The 16902-nt window shown below is 53.4% G+C and overlaps 1 protein-coding gene across 3 annotated transcripts; it reads right to left on the bottom strand.

Moving 5' to 3' along the window:
* Positions 1-1342: 1342 nt before the first annotated feature.
* On the bottom strand, positions 1343-15116 carry STIP1 (stress induced phosphoprotein 1). Of its 3 annotated transcripts, none has more exons than XM_059145532.1 (15): positions 14976-15072; positions 13379-13453; positions 11097-11306; positions 10493-10634; positions 10010-10151; positions 8939-9107; positions 7551-7677; positions 7359-7461; positions 6956-7076; positions 5650-5746; positions 5397-5497; positions 2794-2809; positions 2510-2613; positions 2202-2374; positions 1343-1830 (listed from the first exon to the last, which is right to left on the bottom strand). In XM_059145532.1, exons 1-15 carry the CDS (start codon positions 14982-14984, stop codon positions 1758-1760), a joined length of 1662 nt encoding a protein of 553 aa, XP_059001515.1. In that variant the 5' UTR covers positions 14985-15072; the 3' UTR covers positions 1343-1757. The 3 variants fall into 3 exon arrangements, with proteins under 3 accessions (XP_059001515.1, XP_059001504.1, XP_059001525.1); XM_059145521.1 differs by having other exon boundaries at positions 2794-2830; positions 5373-5497; positions 14976-15070; XM_059145542.1 differs by lacking the exon at positions 13379-13453 and having other exon boundaries at positions 2794-2830; positions 5373-5497; positions 14976-15116.
* Positions 15117-16902: the final 1786 nt, after the last annotated feature.

The following is a 16902-nucleotide window of genomic DNA, read 5'->3' as shown; positions in this document are numbered from 1 at the left end:
TACTTCTCCACTGGCTGGGCACCACACACTGCAGCCCACGGACTGGGCAGTCTCTAGGACCTCTTCGATGGTTCCAGAGATTTCTCTAGCTGAAGACTGGGGCTGCATCTGTCGGGCAATGTTGACAGGATAAGTGAGGATTTGGACTGGGTTTAATGTTCTTCTGCCTCTCTCGGCGGTTCCTTGAGGGCTGTGATCATCCAGGCAGCAGCCCAAGGTCCCGCCAGGACCTGGGCCTGTCCTCAACAGCCTCACAGTCATTCTCGGGCCCTTCCAGTCACTGGCTGCCCTGGCCATGTCATCACTGACCTTTTTTGGGGACAGTGGGGCCAACAGACAGGGGCCCAGGGCAGACAGTAACCCCACCAGAGCATGTCAGGTACAGGACTTTGACCTCACCAGGGTTAAACTTCAGGCCGCCCGGCGGAGGCAGCCGGTGCAGGATGAACCAGGATTTGAGGACAGATGCAGAGGAGCCTCCTCTGAGCAAAGAGCTAAGAGTGAGAGCAGTGGTTTTTTAAAAAAAAGATTTATTTGAGAGAGAGAACCTGTGTGCACAGAGGGAGAGAATCCTCAAACGGGTTCCCCGCTGAGCACAGACCCCATCCAGGGCTTGATCCGAGGACCCTGTGATCATGAGCGGAGCTGAAACCGAGTCAGACGACCCAATGACTGAGCCTCTCCCAGGCGCCTCAGGAGCAGGGAGTTCTTTAAAAACTAAGACTGTTGGGGCGCCTGGGTGGCTCAGTGCGTTAAAGCCTCTGCCTTCAGCTTGGGTCATGATCCCAGGGTCCTGGGATCGAACCCCATGTCAGGTTCTCTGCTCAGCGGGGAGCCTGCTTCCCCCCACCCCCGCCTGCCTCTCTGCCTACTTGCGATCTCTGTCAAATAAATAAAATCTTAAAAAATAATAATAATAGTAAAATAAAAACTAAGACTGGAGCCGCTGGCAGATCTGGTCTCTGGAGACAGAGGTCTGAAGACTCTACCAATGGGAAAGTTTTGGTTCTGGGGTGGGACCCAGCGTTCCTGATCTAGCTGGTTTCTGGTTCTGAGAGCAGAGTGTGAAGCATGGACAGGGCGGGAAAGCACCTGAATGTGGACCTGGACCTCTGGAGCTGGCGCCACTCTGGGCAGGGAAGGCCCCAGGCTCCCTTTAAGCAGCTCGTTGGGCGACAGTGCCACCTAGTGACCGAGGCACGCCCAGACCCACAGACCCACCTCCCTGGAAAAGCAGCCAGGCAGCGGACACTCCCACCTCTCACACACTTCAGGCTCTAACCCCTGTGGGACAGGTACTTCAGGGTCACTTGGCAAAAAAAATCACAAGGACATGACAATGTATAACCACGCCCGACTGGCTTGTTTTATTGGAGAAGGGCACATGGAGTTAACAATGTGACGACAGCTGGGACCCGAGGTCGGGGAAGAACAGCCTCCCATCCCCACACAGGCCCACTGCCCCAAATAAAAAATAACCAACTATGGGAGAGCAGCTGAGACGGCGACGGAGGGCGGGGAAGGGAACAGGGAACCCAAGGGCAGCGGAAGAGACCATGCGTGTGCTGGGAGGGCCCAGAGGCAGCGGCGGTGAGAGTAACGCAAACACGAGTCTCTATCTTCCACGTAGGTCTATATAAATATATAGAGAGAAGCTGCTCACTCTCCTCTGCTCTCCCCTCTGCTCCGCGCTGCTTGCCGCGGTCCCAGCTCCTCTTTCCACAGGAGGGCGAAGGGAGGGGATGACGAGCGAGTCATCACCGAATTGCGATCAGACCCACGTCCATCAGCTTCTGGATCTTCTGTGCGATTACAGGATTCTTCAAGTGTCTGACGAACGAAAAGCGAAATCGTCAGAAACGAGACTTAACCTAAAAACGTCTTACTTGCTCTCGGAGACACCTGAATGCAAACCCCACGCAAGGCCCAATAGGAGGCGGCCGAATGGGAGGCCTGGCGAAGACCCCTCCGGGAAGGTCTTGGCCAGCCCGCAGGCAGCACCGTGCCAGGCCCGCTCCGCACAAACCCTCGGACACAGCTTGAAGCTGAGGCCGCTCTCCCAGCAAAGTGAGTCTTTCCGACGGAGCGCTCCGGCGATCATGGTGATCCGGCTGTGCGCAAGCCAGACACGGTAGCCCCCCACCAGCCTCGTGCCCCCTGCTGCTAGCCTTCCTGTCTTCATCTTCCCCAGCCTCACTTACTCGCTGAGCGCCTGGGGGTCCTTCTGCATCTGCTCCAGGATGAGCCGCATGGCCGGGTCGCTCATGATCTGCTGCACCTCGGGGTCAGCCATGGCGCGTCGCTTCACGTCTTCGGGGCTGTCGTGGCGGTTGTACTGGGCCATCACACAGCGCTGGTAACCGTCCGCCGCCTCCTGCACCCCAGCAAAGCCAGAGAGGGGGGCGTTAGCACCGACCGGTTCACTGCTTCCACCAGGCCAGCTAACAGGGAGCGGAGAAGGGGGGAGATGATAGGCCAGACAGGCGGAAGGAAGCAGGAGCGGCCCCACCTTACAGTTGGAGTCCAGATCTAAGGCCTTCTGGTAGACGTCCATGGCTTTCGTGTAGTCCTTCATGGCCTCCAGCGCGGCTGCCTTCCGGGTGTAGCCCTTGACTACAGAGAAGTGGGAAAAGTGGGGCGTCCTCAGAACGGGGCTCTGCAGGCTGCCACGTCCACCTTGCCCCGGGGAACCCCAGTCTCCATCAGGCCTGCGGATGCTAGCTCCCATCCCCCACCCCATCTCCATCTCCCGGCTGGGGTCATGGGCGGGGGCGGCAGTGGAAAAGCACTTACTGAAGGTCGGTTCCAGCTGGATACACTCCTCACAGTCCTGGAAGAGAGAGAAGAGGAGAAAGTGAGGCTTGCTCCTTCCTACGAGCTATCTGAAGGCAGAGGGATCCCTCGGAATGACCGGCGGCACACGCCGTCCAGACCCACGAGTTTGTCTCGCTTCCCGAGCTTCCGTTAACCCAGACACCCAGGCCCTTTCACAGAAGGTCCAGCAGAGGATAGAAAAGCAAATTAAGTGAAACCACGAGCGTTGACAAATCCCGACTACGGACCACCCCAAGGAAGACAAGGAGCCCAGACTCTTCAAAAGGGTGACTTTATGCAAAATCCTACCAACAGTGGGAAACTTCTGGTCTGAGAGAGAGAGAAAATACACGTGGAACCAGATGAAATCCATGGGCCTCGATCACGACAGCTTAAATGTGCAGTTTTGGCCAAGTGGGGAAATCTGAAGGGGCCCACAGCACCCAGCCTCCCGACCTTCGTCCCGCTATTATCAGGGGCTTTAAAGACGCCTCAGGAAAAGAGCACTCTAGAGCGGAGGCGTGGAGCGCCCAACGTTTCCCATTCCCTTTCACGAACGGTCTGGCAAAGACTCGTCCACCACTCAAGGAGGTGGAGGACGCACAGGTGCTTGGGTATTTTTGTTTGAAGTGCCTTTGAAATGGAAAATTCTGGGGAAAAAACTGCCATACACTATCGTTTCACACCCAGGCCCAGGTCCACCTTTTCTGGCATAAAGCTAGCCCAGAAATGGTCCGGTAGCTGGGGAAGTAGCGCTCTCCCTCACAGGTGGCCACCTGGCGAACCAACCTGGCTCTGATGTTGCCCTTATACCACAGCAGTGACATCTCTAAAAACCAGACAAGGGCCCAGAACATAGTGGCACCAATAACAAAAACTATCATGGACTCAGGTACTGGGGGTCTCCGCACAAGTCACATTTTGTCACCTTACGGTAGTAAGGTGCTCTAGACTTGGGGCACCTGGGTCCTGGTCTCCAGCACATACAGCTTCCCGCTCCACGGGGCGTCTGCTTCTCCCTCTGCCCCTCCTGCCACACATGTTCTCTCCCCACCCCCCCCATATAAATAAAATCTAATTTATTCATATATTTGAGAGGTAGGAAGAGAATGCAACCAGGGAGAGTCAGGGAGAGAGGGAGAAGCAAATACCCCGCTGAACTGGGACCCTGACATGGGGCTCGATCCCAACACCTGGGGATCATGACCTGAGCTGAAGGCAGATGCTTAACCATCTGAGCCACCTGGGCACTCAAATATATAAGCAAGATCTTTAACCCAAAAAGGAAAAAAAAAAAAAAAGTGCTCCAAGCTTGGACATTTTAAAAATCACCTGGGGAACAGTTTAAAAATCACCAACAGGCCCTGGACAGCCCGTGTTCAAGAGAGTGGGGACAAACCCCCTTCACGGTGCGGACAGAACCATACCTGACCACGCTCAGCGTGACTGAGAACAGCACACGGGCTAACTGACCTCATCAAGAAGTCAGAGCAGATGATAAAACCACTGTGGGAAACAATACTGCGGTCTCCCCAAAGAATATATAAATAAAAATAATTTAAAAAAAAAATCCAAACCTTGAACCACTCAGTGACACAGCACTTCACCCCCAAAGAACTGAAGCTGAGGCCCCAACAGGCACTGCACACCCCAGCCACGGCCACAGGACCCCAGTAGCCACAACGGGGAAACGGACACTGAGGCCGCCGACGGAGCAGAGGAGGGACAGGAGGGGGGCAGGTCCGTGCAACCGAACAGCTCTGAGCGCTCAGAAGGAAGACTACCTCGGCTACCGCAGGAGCCCCGCAGACACGGTGCTCGTAGAAGGAGCCTGATACGAAAGCACACGCACTGGACGGTCCCACTTTCAGAAGGTCCCTACAGGAGTCAGCTTCACAGAGACAGCAGAACGGTGGCTGCTCTGTCCCGGGAGCCGGGGGAGAGGGAACGGGGAGTTAGTGCAGAAAGGCTGCGGTTCCAGTTTGGGAAGATGACGAGGTTCCGGAGGTGCACAGTGCGGAGGGCTGTGCGCGGTGCGAACGTGCTGGGTACCACGGCCGCGCATGCTGAGCAGCTCAGGACAGAGAAGAGGTGGATCACGAAGGAAGAAGTAGCTAGCATCATAGAAGGTGGAAAAGGATCCAGTTTTCTTTCTCTTAAAGATTTTTTTTTGAGAGCGAGCGAGTGAAGGAGTGTACACACCCAGGGGAGGAGCGAGTGGGAAGGGCAGAGGGAGACGCAGACTCCATGCTGAGCAGGGAGCCCGCGTGGGGATTGTGACCTGAGTGAAGCCACAAGCTTATCTGATGGAGCCCCACAGGCTCCCCCTCAGGATCCATTTTTCCAAATGCTCCCAATCACTAATGTAGCTTGATGGGCCAGGACAGAGCACACTTCGATACCACATTTTACAAACATCGTACATACCCCACCACCCTGACTCTAAGATCAAGGAAGAGCCTCCAGCGGGTGTTGGTGACAACTCGGGAAGCGGGAAGCCCGCGCTTCTCACCCGCAGACCAATCAGACGCGGCCACTCTGCGTCCCCACCTGCCCACCTTGAGCGCCAGCTGGAACTCCAGAAGTTTGGTGTAGCAGGCGGCTCGATTGCTGTACAATTTGGCATCTTTTGGGTTCCGTTTGATGGCTTCTGTATAATGCTTCATGGCCTGGGGATAGTCCCCTGAATAAGAAACAGAAACTTGTTTAGAAAGCAAAAAGCAACCCCCCGCCCCCATCACACACACACCAGGGACTAGGGCGCACGGGCAGCCAGGGCACAGGGGACAGCCGCGCCACTCTCACGCAAGCGCCCCGGCCTGAGGCACACTGCACCTTTCTGAAAACATTCGTTGCCTTTGTTCTTCTCCTCCAAGGCCAGGTCGGGGTTTATGTAAGCCAGCCGCTCCTGCTCCTTCAGAATTTTCTCCGCCTAAGAAACGATAACCCTTTGGATGATCATTTTAAGTCTCCCGAATATAAATACTGCACTAAAAAAGTCCTGACTTGTACTCTGATTTCCAGAAAGTACCATGGGCAACATTTTAGTTTTTGTTCAAAGAGCATGCAAGTCTTATCTCGGGGCTGAGTTCAAGCCCCACACAGGGTGCGGACATTACTTAAAAAACGACACATTCTTCATTATCACTATGGAGTGCCTGGGTAGCTCACTGGGTTAAACATCCAACTGTTTTCGTTTTGGCTTAGACTGGGCGTGGAGCCTGAAGAGTCTCTCTACTCACCTCTGACCCTCCGTCAAAACAAAACAAAACAAAACAAGAAAACAACAGAAAAACAGAAACAAAATAAAACAAAACCAACCCCATACAAAACACAACAAAAAAGACAAGCAAGATAATAAAAATATTCCACGTGTCCATAACAAAATTTTCTGACTATTCTTGGGGCGCCTGGGTGGCTCAGTTGGTTAAGTATCTGACTTTGTTCAAGCCATGATCCCAGCGTTTGGGGACTGAGCCCTGCATGGGGCTGCTTCTCCCTCTTCCTCGGCCCCTTTTCCCATTCATGTGTGCAGAAGCACTCTCCCAAATAAATGATTTTTTTTTTTTTTTAAGATTTTTACTTACTTATTTGGGAGAGAGAGAGAGATCACACGTAGTCAGAGAGGCAGGCAGAGAGAGAGGAGGGGAAGCAGGCTCCCTGATGAGCAGAGCCCGATGCGGGGCTCAATCCCAGGACCCTGAGATCATGACCTGAGCCGAAGGCAGAGGCTTAACCCACTGAGTCAACCAGGCACCCCCCAAATAAATGATACTTAAAAAAAAAAAAAAAAACATTCTGACCCAATCTTTTCGTGAATATAATCACCCCTCCCACCACACTTTATGACAACTGGCACAACACACACTTTGGTTGTGTAAGGTTTAAAAAAAAAAAAAAAGTTCGAATAAGAACCATAATACTCAGTGCACTGACCCTCAGCGGAAGGTCAAAATCTTGGCCAGTAAAAAAGTACAGCAAACAACCCGCGTTATTCCTTACTGCTGTCAAATGACAAGGATGTTCTATAAAACTCTAGACCAAAAAACGCTACTTCCAAAAACTTAAGGTTTGCTAATAAGCACCTGCAACTACAAGTAGTAATAATTTAAGAGAACATCCCTGTTCTTTCTGTACCTACCTGTTGGCATTTCTTGAGCACATCTGGGGTTCTGTGCTCTGCCAAAGACTTGTTATAGAAATGAATGGCATCCTTGTACTTTTCTTCTTTGAAGTAGGAGTTGCCAATTCGAGCGTAAGCTCTGACAAAAACAAGCAAGAGAAGAGTTTGCTAAGGGCAGAGCAGGGACAGGGTCAGCTCCTGAAGAGCAAAGACAGCAGCAACTAGGAACAAGGCCCCCAACACTGCTAGGACACTACGCCCTCCAAACACCTTTTGTCTCGATGCCTGCGGCCTCCTCTCCAGGCCACTGTTAACAGAGCAGGTCGTGTGGCCAGCAACCCTCCTCCCCATGCAGGAACATATAAGTCTCGGCCATCGACCCCTCCACACCACGTGAGGCACAGCCGAAGGGCACGCGTACTTGGCAATCTGTCGGTAGTCTTCTCGGTTTTCGCGCCCCACTTCGATGGCCTTCTCACAAAGCTCCCGGCATTTACTGTAGTCGCCCTTCTCGAAGTACACAGCTGCCAGGCAGGACGGTTAAGGAAGAGTCAGTCCTGGTCTCTCCCCAGGACCGCCGGACGACACGCTTACCCCTTGGCCTCGGCCTCACCTGCTTGGTTGGTCATGTAAGTCATGTTGGTGGGGTCCAGGTCCTTGGCTCTGTCGTAGTGTTTCAGGGCTGTGTCAAAGTCTTTCTTCTTGTAGGCCTCATTCCCCAACTCCTTCTCTTTCAGCGCCTAGATGGAAGTGTGGAAGGAGTACTGAGCAAATCAAACCCAGATGGCAAAGAGAGCAAGAGCCTGGCACCTGTCCCCGATCCTGTACAGCACGTATGACAAACCAGTCTCCACATCTGCCGGCCTCTCCTCAACCAGCTATGGACTGAAAAGGGAAGGGCTAACTGCTGGAACAGAAAATTTAAAACTTTCATCTCCTGGGTGCCTGGGTGGCTCAGTGGGTTAAAGCCTCTGCCTTCGGCTCAGGTCATGATCCCAGAGTCCTGGGATCAAGCCCCACATCGGGCTCTCTGCTCCGTGGGGAGCCTGCTTCCTCCTCTCTTTCTCTGTCTGCCTCTCCGCCTACTTGTGATCTGTCAAATAAATAAATAAAATCTTTAAAAAAAAAAACCCTAAAAACAAAAAAACCTTTCATCTCCACTTCCTCTGGAACGCCCCCCCTTTCCATCTACTCTCCTTGAGGCTGTCGAAAAGCAGAGAGCTTCTCCAGGGGAGAGGAAACCCCTCCAGCCCGCACCAACCTCCAAGAGGACAGAAGTCCTGCACCCGGTTTTACTGCGAGAGGCTGCGCCTAATCAGTTCCTGCTGCGCAGTCACCTTGGGGTCTCAACTGTGAGGGGACAGTAGCAAAGGAGCGAGGAGGGGACAAGAAGGGGCCGCCCAGGGGCAGGGGTCTTCAGGAAACAGCAGTAGAGGGTTAGGGAGAGGAGGAGAAGGGGCTGCCCACCCAAGGGCACAGGTCTCCAGAGAAGAGCGCGCTACCACCCGCATCACGGGGCCCTTTTCCAGCTCTGAGACACCCTGAACAACGAACACGTACCCAACTGAAGGTGCTAAATCTGGAAACAATCTGCTGTTCCCATTTATAAGGAGGGAAATAAAATCGTGTAAGCACATGCCTCCCGCTCTGGGAGACTGTGTTGCTAACTGGACAACTTTCAACTACACGCCCATCCAACCAGAACACAGGAGCCTCAGTCAGATGCGTAGACATTCCTCTGGACCCCAGGGGGACAAGGGTCACACACGCAACTCCACCGGCCTGCCCTGACCAGCACCCGGGCCACTAGCCCAAGATCCACCATGCTTAGGAGATCGCTTGGCAAGTCAACCTTTTAACACACTGACCGTTCTCGTAACGACGGCAACCAGATGCTCAAAAACCGTTACAGCCGCCCCAACCCACAGTGCTCCCGCTGACAGGGACTGCCAGCTGACTGGCCTGTTTAGGAATGTTGACAGTAAGGAGAAAAAACGAGACCTGCTTCTTGTTCTCTGGGAGATCTTCTTCCATCGGTTCTGGCTTAGTGTCCTTCTTGGGAGGAGGAGGTGGGGGAGGCGTTCCCACTTCCTCCTCCTCATCCATACTGCCCAGGTCCACTCCCAGCAGGACGCTGAGAGTGGTCATGATCCGGGGATCTTGCAGTTTCCTAGTATTGATTTAAAAAAAAGATAAGAAAAGAAAAGAAAAGAAAAGAAAACCATAATTATTCTTCCCTGCAACTGATTTTAAACCCCCCACTGACTGCTAAGCTTCAGATCACCGTATACGAGCGTCTCCTCCACAGAAAAACTGCTAGGTTGTGCTCTGGCCACAAGCCACCCCTGGGGATACCCCACCCTCCAATAATCCGCCTAAGACGAGGTACGAGCCCTCAAACTTTTTTTTTTTTTAAGGTATTTTTTATTTAGAGAGAGAGAGGTCACACGTAGTCAGAGAGGCAGGCAGAGAGAGAGGAGGAAGCAGGCTCTCTGCTGAGCAGAGAGCCCGACGCGGGGCTCGATCCCAGGACCCTGAGATCATGACCCGAGTCGAAGGTAGAGGCTTAACCCACTGAGCGACCCAGGTGCCCTCAAACTTATTGCTTGGAGGCAGCAGATACACAGAGTACTGAACTACAGGTATACTCCATCTCATCTCAGGAGTCACAGACACCAGCGTGACTTAGGAAATAACAGCTTTTTACACCTGACGCTCATCTCAACCAGCAGTTCCTGCTCCAGTGTGCCGAGAGACAGCATCTGGTGCGCATGGGAAGGACAGAGTTGGTACCAGATCAGAATTACAGTAAAACAGTGAAGGCAGACGGAGGCTTAGAAAAGAAAATTCCAAATTATTCTGATACATGTACCACTTGACCCTTTCCAGAAATAAAAAACCAACCATCAAATACCCACCGTTTATTAGAGAAGAAACAACAACAGAAACCCTGCTGTCTGAAGGAGGGGCTCCCACCCCCTCCACGCCCTGCCATAACATTCCAGGGACAAAGCACAATGTTTACGTCCATTTCGTCCATTTCCAGAGGCAAACCGCGCTGCCTTGACTTACGTGCCCAGGTCGGACGGCTTATTTCGTAGCTGCTCTATCAGCTCCCTGTAGGTGGGATCAGCGAGCAGCGTCCTGGTCCTGGGATCATTCTCCAACTTCTGGTACAGATTAGGCATGTTGAAAGGGTTCATGAACTTCCGCTCTGTTCCAAACAAAGGAAAGCACGTTATAGAAATCGGTTTGAGCCACGACGCCCCTGTAGCCTCTGAGCCTGATACGTACGTGGGGAAACTCAAAGTTAACCCTGTTAAAAAAGAAAAAGAAGGGCATCTGGGTGACGCAGAGGGTTAAGCCTCTGCCTTTGGCTCAGGTCATGATCCCAGGGTCCTGGGATCGAGCCCCGCACTGGGCTCTCTGCTCAGCGAGGAGCCTGCTTCCTTCTCTCTCTCTGCCTGCCTCTCTGCCTACTTGTGATCTCTATCAAATAAATAAATAAAATCTTAAAAAAAAAAGAAAAAGAACCAGCAGTGCACTGGCGCCTACCTGCCAGCCGGGCCTCCATGTTCTGTAAGCCCTCTCTGAGCTGAGGATTATTTGGTTCATGTTTTAAACCCTCTTCATAGGTTCGCTTGGCTTCTTCAAATCGGTTTAAGAACTCAAGAGCTGCTGCTTTCCGCGAATAGCCCTTAAACCAGCAAAAAAAGACACAAAACAAAATAAAGGCCACCTAGGGACAAATCCAGTAGATGAACTCCGAAGAACGTGCTCTACATTTCACAAGACAAACAGGCGTCCGCGCCATGGCCGAAAAACAGCAGCAGCAGCAGCGCACGCCGCCGAGACTGAGAACGAGGACTCCAGCCACAGAGCAAAGACGCCCCCTCCCCACCGCCGCTTCTCTCAGGACCCTGGCCGGTGCTCACTTATCTCAGCAGCACTCGCGCTAAGGCCCGTCTCAACAACGGACTTGATCTCCGACTTGGCAGCCTGTGCCGTCAGCGTGAGGCCCCCGCGCAGACGGGGAGGATGCCGCCATCCATCCGCAGCGACACACAACGGGCCGGGTCAGGAGGGCCCCGTGTGTAGACCCAGCGCACCGGAGAGCATTTCTGCGAAGTCCGGAGAGCCCAGCGCGCCCACAGCTTACCTTGGCCCAGTCAGGCTTCAAGTCCACGGTCTTGCAGCCATCCTCATAGGCCTTCTGGTAGTCGCCCTTCTTGGCGTAGGCCGCCGAGCGGTTGCTGTAGAGCACGTGGTTCTTGGGGTCTAACTTAATGGCCTCCGAGTAGCACTGGAGCGCGTCTTCGATGTTGCCCGCACTCAGGGCCTTATTGCCCTTCTCCTTCAGCTCATTTACCTGAGGGGGAAGAACAGCCAGTGTAGTTCTTCTCTCCTTTAACACACTTGCTTGGTCCCAATTTTCTAAGTGAGTTCTACCTGTCTTCAGTTATCACGACAAAAGAGTTACTTTACACACCGAAAGAAAGAACCCATTAATGAATTCATTTACCATCTCCCACACCTTTTGGAACCAACCAGAAAACAGTAAGTAGCCAGGAAAAAAAGCCTGACTCTGCTCTCCACTAGCTCCAGTGTGAACTGGAATTCCAGCCACTCTCCCCAAATCTCTACTTAGGGCTGATGAAGGGCACACTCACAAGGTCCTTTCATGGGAAAACAAATTCATTTGCTTACACTGTCAAGAAGCCCAAATGATAAACCAAAACACAGGAGCCACACTGCTCCTCACAGAAGGATTCACGAAGGAATAGAAGGAAGCGTGTCCGGACACATGCTCCCAACCTACAGGCTTCCCGCCCGCTTCTCTGGGAGCACCAAGACGCTCACCCACCATCATGGAAGACTCTATTTCCATTCTCACGGCAGGGCAGAGCACTGCTCTGCTCCTTAGTGAGTAAACAGCTAGACCCTCAAATCGGTTTTTGCCCTGTTCAAATGTTATACAAAGTACGCAAGAAAATGAAACACTACTAGCAGTTTTATCTCTCATCCTTTCAAATATTCAAAACATGGTCTTAAATTAGAGGGCTTCTCCTAAGAAGGATGCCCTACAGGAGTGAAAGGGCCACATCTCAAATGCAAACACATTTGGTGAGATCAAGCATGCATTCTAGTTACTAATCATTCTCTATCATCCAGCTATGGCCCAATACATACAGATGCAAGCCATTCTGGAACCCTGAAGCACACGTTCCAGGAATGTTCCACCCATTAACCAGAGAGGTTAGATGACCTTGAGAAAAAAATGTCAGAAAAAGACCGCCAGGGGTGCCTGGGTGGCTCAGTGGGTTAAGCCTCGGCCTTCAGCTCAGATCCTGGGATGAGTATCACATCTGGCTCTCTGCTCCGCAGGGAGCCTGTTTCCCCCTCTCTCTCTGCCTGCCTGTCTGCCTATTTGTGATCTCTGTCCAATAAATAAAATCTTCAAAAAAATTTTTTACAATTTTAAAAATGGAAAAAATAAAGGAAAAGACCGCCAAATCTAGCAAAGGATAAAAATCTTAGAACCCAGGGGGCGCCTGGGTGACTCAGTGGGTTAAGCCTCCGCTTTTGGCTTTTTTCTGCTTTTCTGTCATGATCTCAGGGGTCCTGGGATGGAGCCCCGCATCAAGTTCCCTGCTCAGCAGGGAGCCTGCTTCTCCCTCTCTCTCTGCCTGCTGCTCTGCCTACTTGTGATATCTTTCTCTGTCAAATAAATAAATAAAATCTTAAAAAAAAAAAAAAAAATCTTAGAACCCAGGAAGGACACCACAAAGTAAAAAGTTAAAACTCCGCTAGCATTGTGATGCAGCTGAGAACAGCTCCATGAAATCCTTGCCTACCCTACAAAACATCATTTGCCAAACTGAGTGCTGACCCACAGTAGGTATGGAAATCAAGTCTGTAGGTCATGACCAGCACTTAAAGGTAGAATAGAAAATACCAGCCCAGGGGCACCTGGGTGGCTTAGTGGATTAAAGCCTCTGCCTTGAGCTCAGATCATGATCTCGGGGTCCTGGGATAGAGCCCCACATCGGGCTCTCTGCTCAGCGGGGAGCCTGCTTCTCCCTTTCTGCCTACTTGTGATCTCTGTCAGATAAATAAAATCTTAAAAAAAAAAAGGGGTGGGGGCATACCAGCCCAGAATGCACATAATAGCAAGCACTACTTTTTTTTTTTTTTTTTTAAGATTTTATTTATTGACAGAAAGAGACAGCAAGAGCAGAAACACAAGCATGGGGTGTCGGAGAGGGAGAAGCAGGCTTCCTTCAGAACAGGGAGCTTAAGGTGGGGCTCGATCTCAAGACCCTGGGATCATGACCTAAGCCAAAGGCAGACAGTTAACAACTGAGCCACCCAGGCACTATTTTGTTAAATATGTTACACAGCTGTATCTCTGCACTGGGTCTAAGATAAAAAGTACTTTACCTTGGGATTTATTTGAAAAGTACTAAGAAGAAATCGTGGACACTCCAATCTGTCCAACTTCAGTACTTCTGAAAACTGGAATACAGATGTCCCAATTGCAGATGAAAAGCAAAGGCAGAGGAATCACATGGTGAATGAGTTCTGGAGTAGGTTGGGACACACCCGGAGTTAAAATGCCAGTAGCTGGTGGTGGCAAACGTCGCAGCCCTGAGTTTAGTCATTCATTCACAGTGTACCTGCACATCTGCTCCATCTACAATGGGCACCTCAACTTTAAAAAAGTTTTTTTTTTTTCCTATTTTGATAAATGGAGAAGCAAACCCCTTTCTGAAGGTCCAAGAACTGTGTTTCTCACTTTAGAAGTCTTTTTTTCTTGTCTCTACCGTAGCCTATTTAATCCCAGCTGCAATTTAATTATCCAGAGTGAACAGAAAATTTATCATCCCTCCATTTCCACTGTTTTACTAAAGAGGCTCTAGATTTGATCAAAGCACCAATGGCTATACCTGAAGAAAGCCAACACTAGGCTTTGCAGATACACTGAAAAGAAGGGGCCGATTTTCTCCCCCCTGCTGAACCGCTACACTTCAATGACAGTGTCCGACTGCGGAAAAAATCTCTCCGGGCCATTCACAATCTCCAGGCCGCCGAGGATATAGAGAAGCGGCAGAAAGCAACCAGCAGCAGCTACAAACTCGGTCCCTAAAAACGCTGAGCCGAGACAAATAACTTACTTCTTGCTGCTTATCTACATAGCCTAGATCCTCTACAGCGACCGATTCCTCCTTGTGTAATCAGAAGCCAACCTTCCAGAAATATCAGTCTTCAGTTACTCTCCAATCACATACACACAAAACCGAAAAGAAAGGAGGGAGGGGCGGCACACACATCTGTAAAACCCTGGTAGAGATGGAAGCCGCTCCAAGGACTTTGGCGGCACCATCCCTTTCCTGCATCAGGCAGAGAGGCCGGCCCGCCGCTCACCAAACCTTCACTCTCCGCTCTTCCACCCCGGCCCTTCCAGATGGAGAAGAGTAGGATTTCCCCCAGCTGGCCACTTCCAGCGTATTCCCGTCCCCGCATTCCTTCTCAAGTTAACTGTGTCCAAGTCCCCGTGGCTTCTCCGTCGGCAGTGCCCACTCTCCCAGCCGGCGAGTACCCCGGTGTGGACGCGGTGCCCCTGACGCCTCTCCCGAGGCGTCTCGCCCACCTCCATCCCTCCCAGCGCCCCCAGCATGTCCCCCCCCGCCCCCTCCGCTGAGCCGAGAGCCACCTCCCGGGAGGCCTCCGGGCCCGGCCACGGCCTCTCTTCCCGCCGCGGGCCGGACGTAGGCCGAACTGTCGCCGGCTCGCCGGCCCTCCTCGCAGAGCCGGCAGGCGCGGAGTGGACCCGGCGCTGCCCGCGGCCCGCCTCGCTACACTGCTCACCTCCCGCCCGGTGGGCCGCGGCCCTCACGCCCTCGCCGCGGCCGCTGCTCGGCCGACCCCAGACCGCCGCCCCGACCGGCGCCCGCCCCGCCCCGCTCCTCCACCCGCGGCCCGGCCTCAGCCGGTGTCCGAGGAGCCCCGGGGCCTTGGGCCGCCCCTCCCCCTTCACCTGCTCCATAGCCCGGCCCGGAACCCCGTTGAATCGACTCCGTCCGCTCCGCGTTCCCAACCGCACGCGCCGCCTTCTGGAACCTACTAGAAGCTGCCGGGACCCCCGGATCCCGCCTCTTCCTCGCCTGCTCACTGGCTACGCTCCCCGAGGGGGCTTTCTCTGCTTCCCTACTATTGGCTGGAAGTCTAGCCCATCATCTTTGCTTCTCTGTCATTGGACAGTTGAGAGTAATCCCTCAGCCCTGCCTCCCCCGCGCCTCCGGATTGGACTCTTCCCGGAAGGCACCGCCCACCCCAGGTTCCACGATTGGAGGGAGGGGCGAGCTTCTGCGACAGGGATTGGCCGCTTGGTCCGTCAATCGTGGCTGCTCTGGCCGCGCCCATTGGTCCCGTTCTTTCTGGAAATTTCCACCTCTCCCATTGGGCTGACGGACTCCGTGACCGCACCACCCTCAGATTAAAAAAAGATGCCGATTGGGCGGAGAATCACTGCCACTTTTCGCTGATAGGTTTAAGTGGCAGCTCGTCTAACGGCAGTGGAAGGGATATCGTCTCTGCAGTGGTTTATGGGAGTTCACGGCCAGAGTCGCTCTCTGCCGCGGTGGCCGCGGTGGCCGTCGGTGACCCGGTCTACGGGCCGCTTCCTGCCTCCGTGGGCCGCGAGTCCTGCCCTGACGACTCGCTCCTCGGCGGCGGCGCAGAGCCGCTCGGGGGGTCCCAGCACGTGGGGGTGACGTCTGGGTGGACCTCGGGGGAGCGCCCTGCCCGGGACGGCCCCAGAGCCCGCTTTCAGGCGCCGCGTAGCCAGGAAGAGCGAAGGAGCTGGGGGTTGGGTGGGACAGCCCGGCTTCTCTCCCCGGGTCCCTTCGGTGGGGACGCATCCCTCAAGTTCTGTGTGACCCGCTCGTGTGACGGGTTTTGGTCGTTTAGGGCCGTGGGAGGTGTCCCTTCGTGCAGTCGCGTCTTTAGCGCTCGGTGAGCGGGAGCTGCCGCCCTTATTCGGAGGTGCAGGGGGACTGGGTCAAAGACGAGTGAGGTGCTTGCCCACCTGCTGGCGGCGGTGGCGGCGGCGGCCTGGGAGGGCCCCGCACGTGCGACAGCGCCCGGGGATGCGGAAGGGCTGAGGGCTTGGGAGAGGGAGGCTGCTTTTGCTCCTGGACCAATGGGTGCTTCATGGAACAAAGAAGCCGCATGCCAGGTCTGGAGAGGGTTTGGGTGAGGGTCTTGGGGCGTGCTGTCCTTGCCATCCTCCCATCTGGGTCGTGCCGTCCCTGCCCAGGGTTTTAAGTGCCCACTCCTTGGCAGTCTCCACAGCTTCCTCTTGTAGCCGCGCTGTCCCTGATCCTTTCTCAACACTGCCACCAGAGCTACTGCACGTCCACATCCCTTGCTTAAAGTTCTGGGAGGCTTTAGATTGGGGCTCAGGGCCCGTCTCCTCTGGCAGCCCCACTTAATATGGCCTTTCTCCCTGTCCTCCGTCTTCAGCACCGAATTCTAGCCCGCTGGCCTCTCTGTTCATTAAACTAGGTGGGCGCCTTCCCTTTGGGCCTGCCTACAAATTGGTCCCTCTGCTGGCGTCCACCTTCCACCAATTCTGCCAGGTTAATTCGGTCTTTGCAGGCTAAGATGAGCAGTCAGGGTTCCTTAACAGTCTCGGTCCAACAAGGACACTAAGTTGTGCCTGTTACTTGCTTTTACTGCACTGTGGGCTATGTGTGTGTCCAGTCGCAAATTAAACCAGCAACTTGGATGTCATTCCCACCTTTTGTTAGGACACAGGGGCCTCGTGTCTGTTTTCCTTTGTCAGTGCTTTCCAGGAGCCTTGCACAGCGTCTGGCACATAGTAGGTGTTCGTTAATCCATAGAGTATAACCGAATATGTCATGCGATTGTGGGCTTTGGAGAAAGTGCAGTGAACAAACCTG

Source organism: Mustela lutreola, chromosome 1 (genome assembly GCF_030435805.1).
Source record: "Mustela lutreola isolate mMusLut2 chromosome 1, mMusLut2.pri, whole genome shotgun sequence".
Classification (NCBI taxonomy): Eukaryota; Metazoa; Chordata; class Mammalia; order Carnivora; family Mustelidae; genus Mustela; species Mustela lutreola.
The sequence above is the reverse complement of the archived record's forward strand: the minus strand, read 5'-3'. Positions and strand labels throughout refer to the sequence as shown.

Coding starts and splice junctions, on each gene's coding strand:
- STIP1 (XM_059145521.1), bottom strand. Junction 10,152..10,492: donor CATGGAGGCCCGGCTGGCAG/GTAGGCGCCAGT, acceptor TGTTTGGAACAG/AGCGGAAGTTCATGAACCCT. Junction 5,747..6,955: donor TGCTCAAGAAATGCCAACAG/GTAGGTACAGAA, acceptor ATCGTTTCTTAG/GCGGAGAAAATTCTGAAGGA.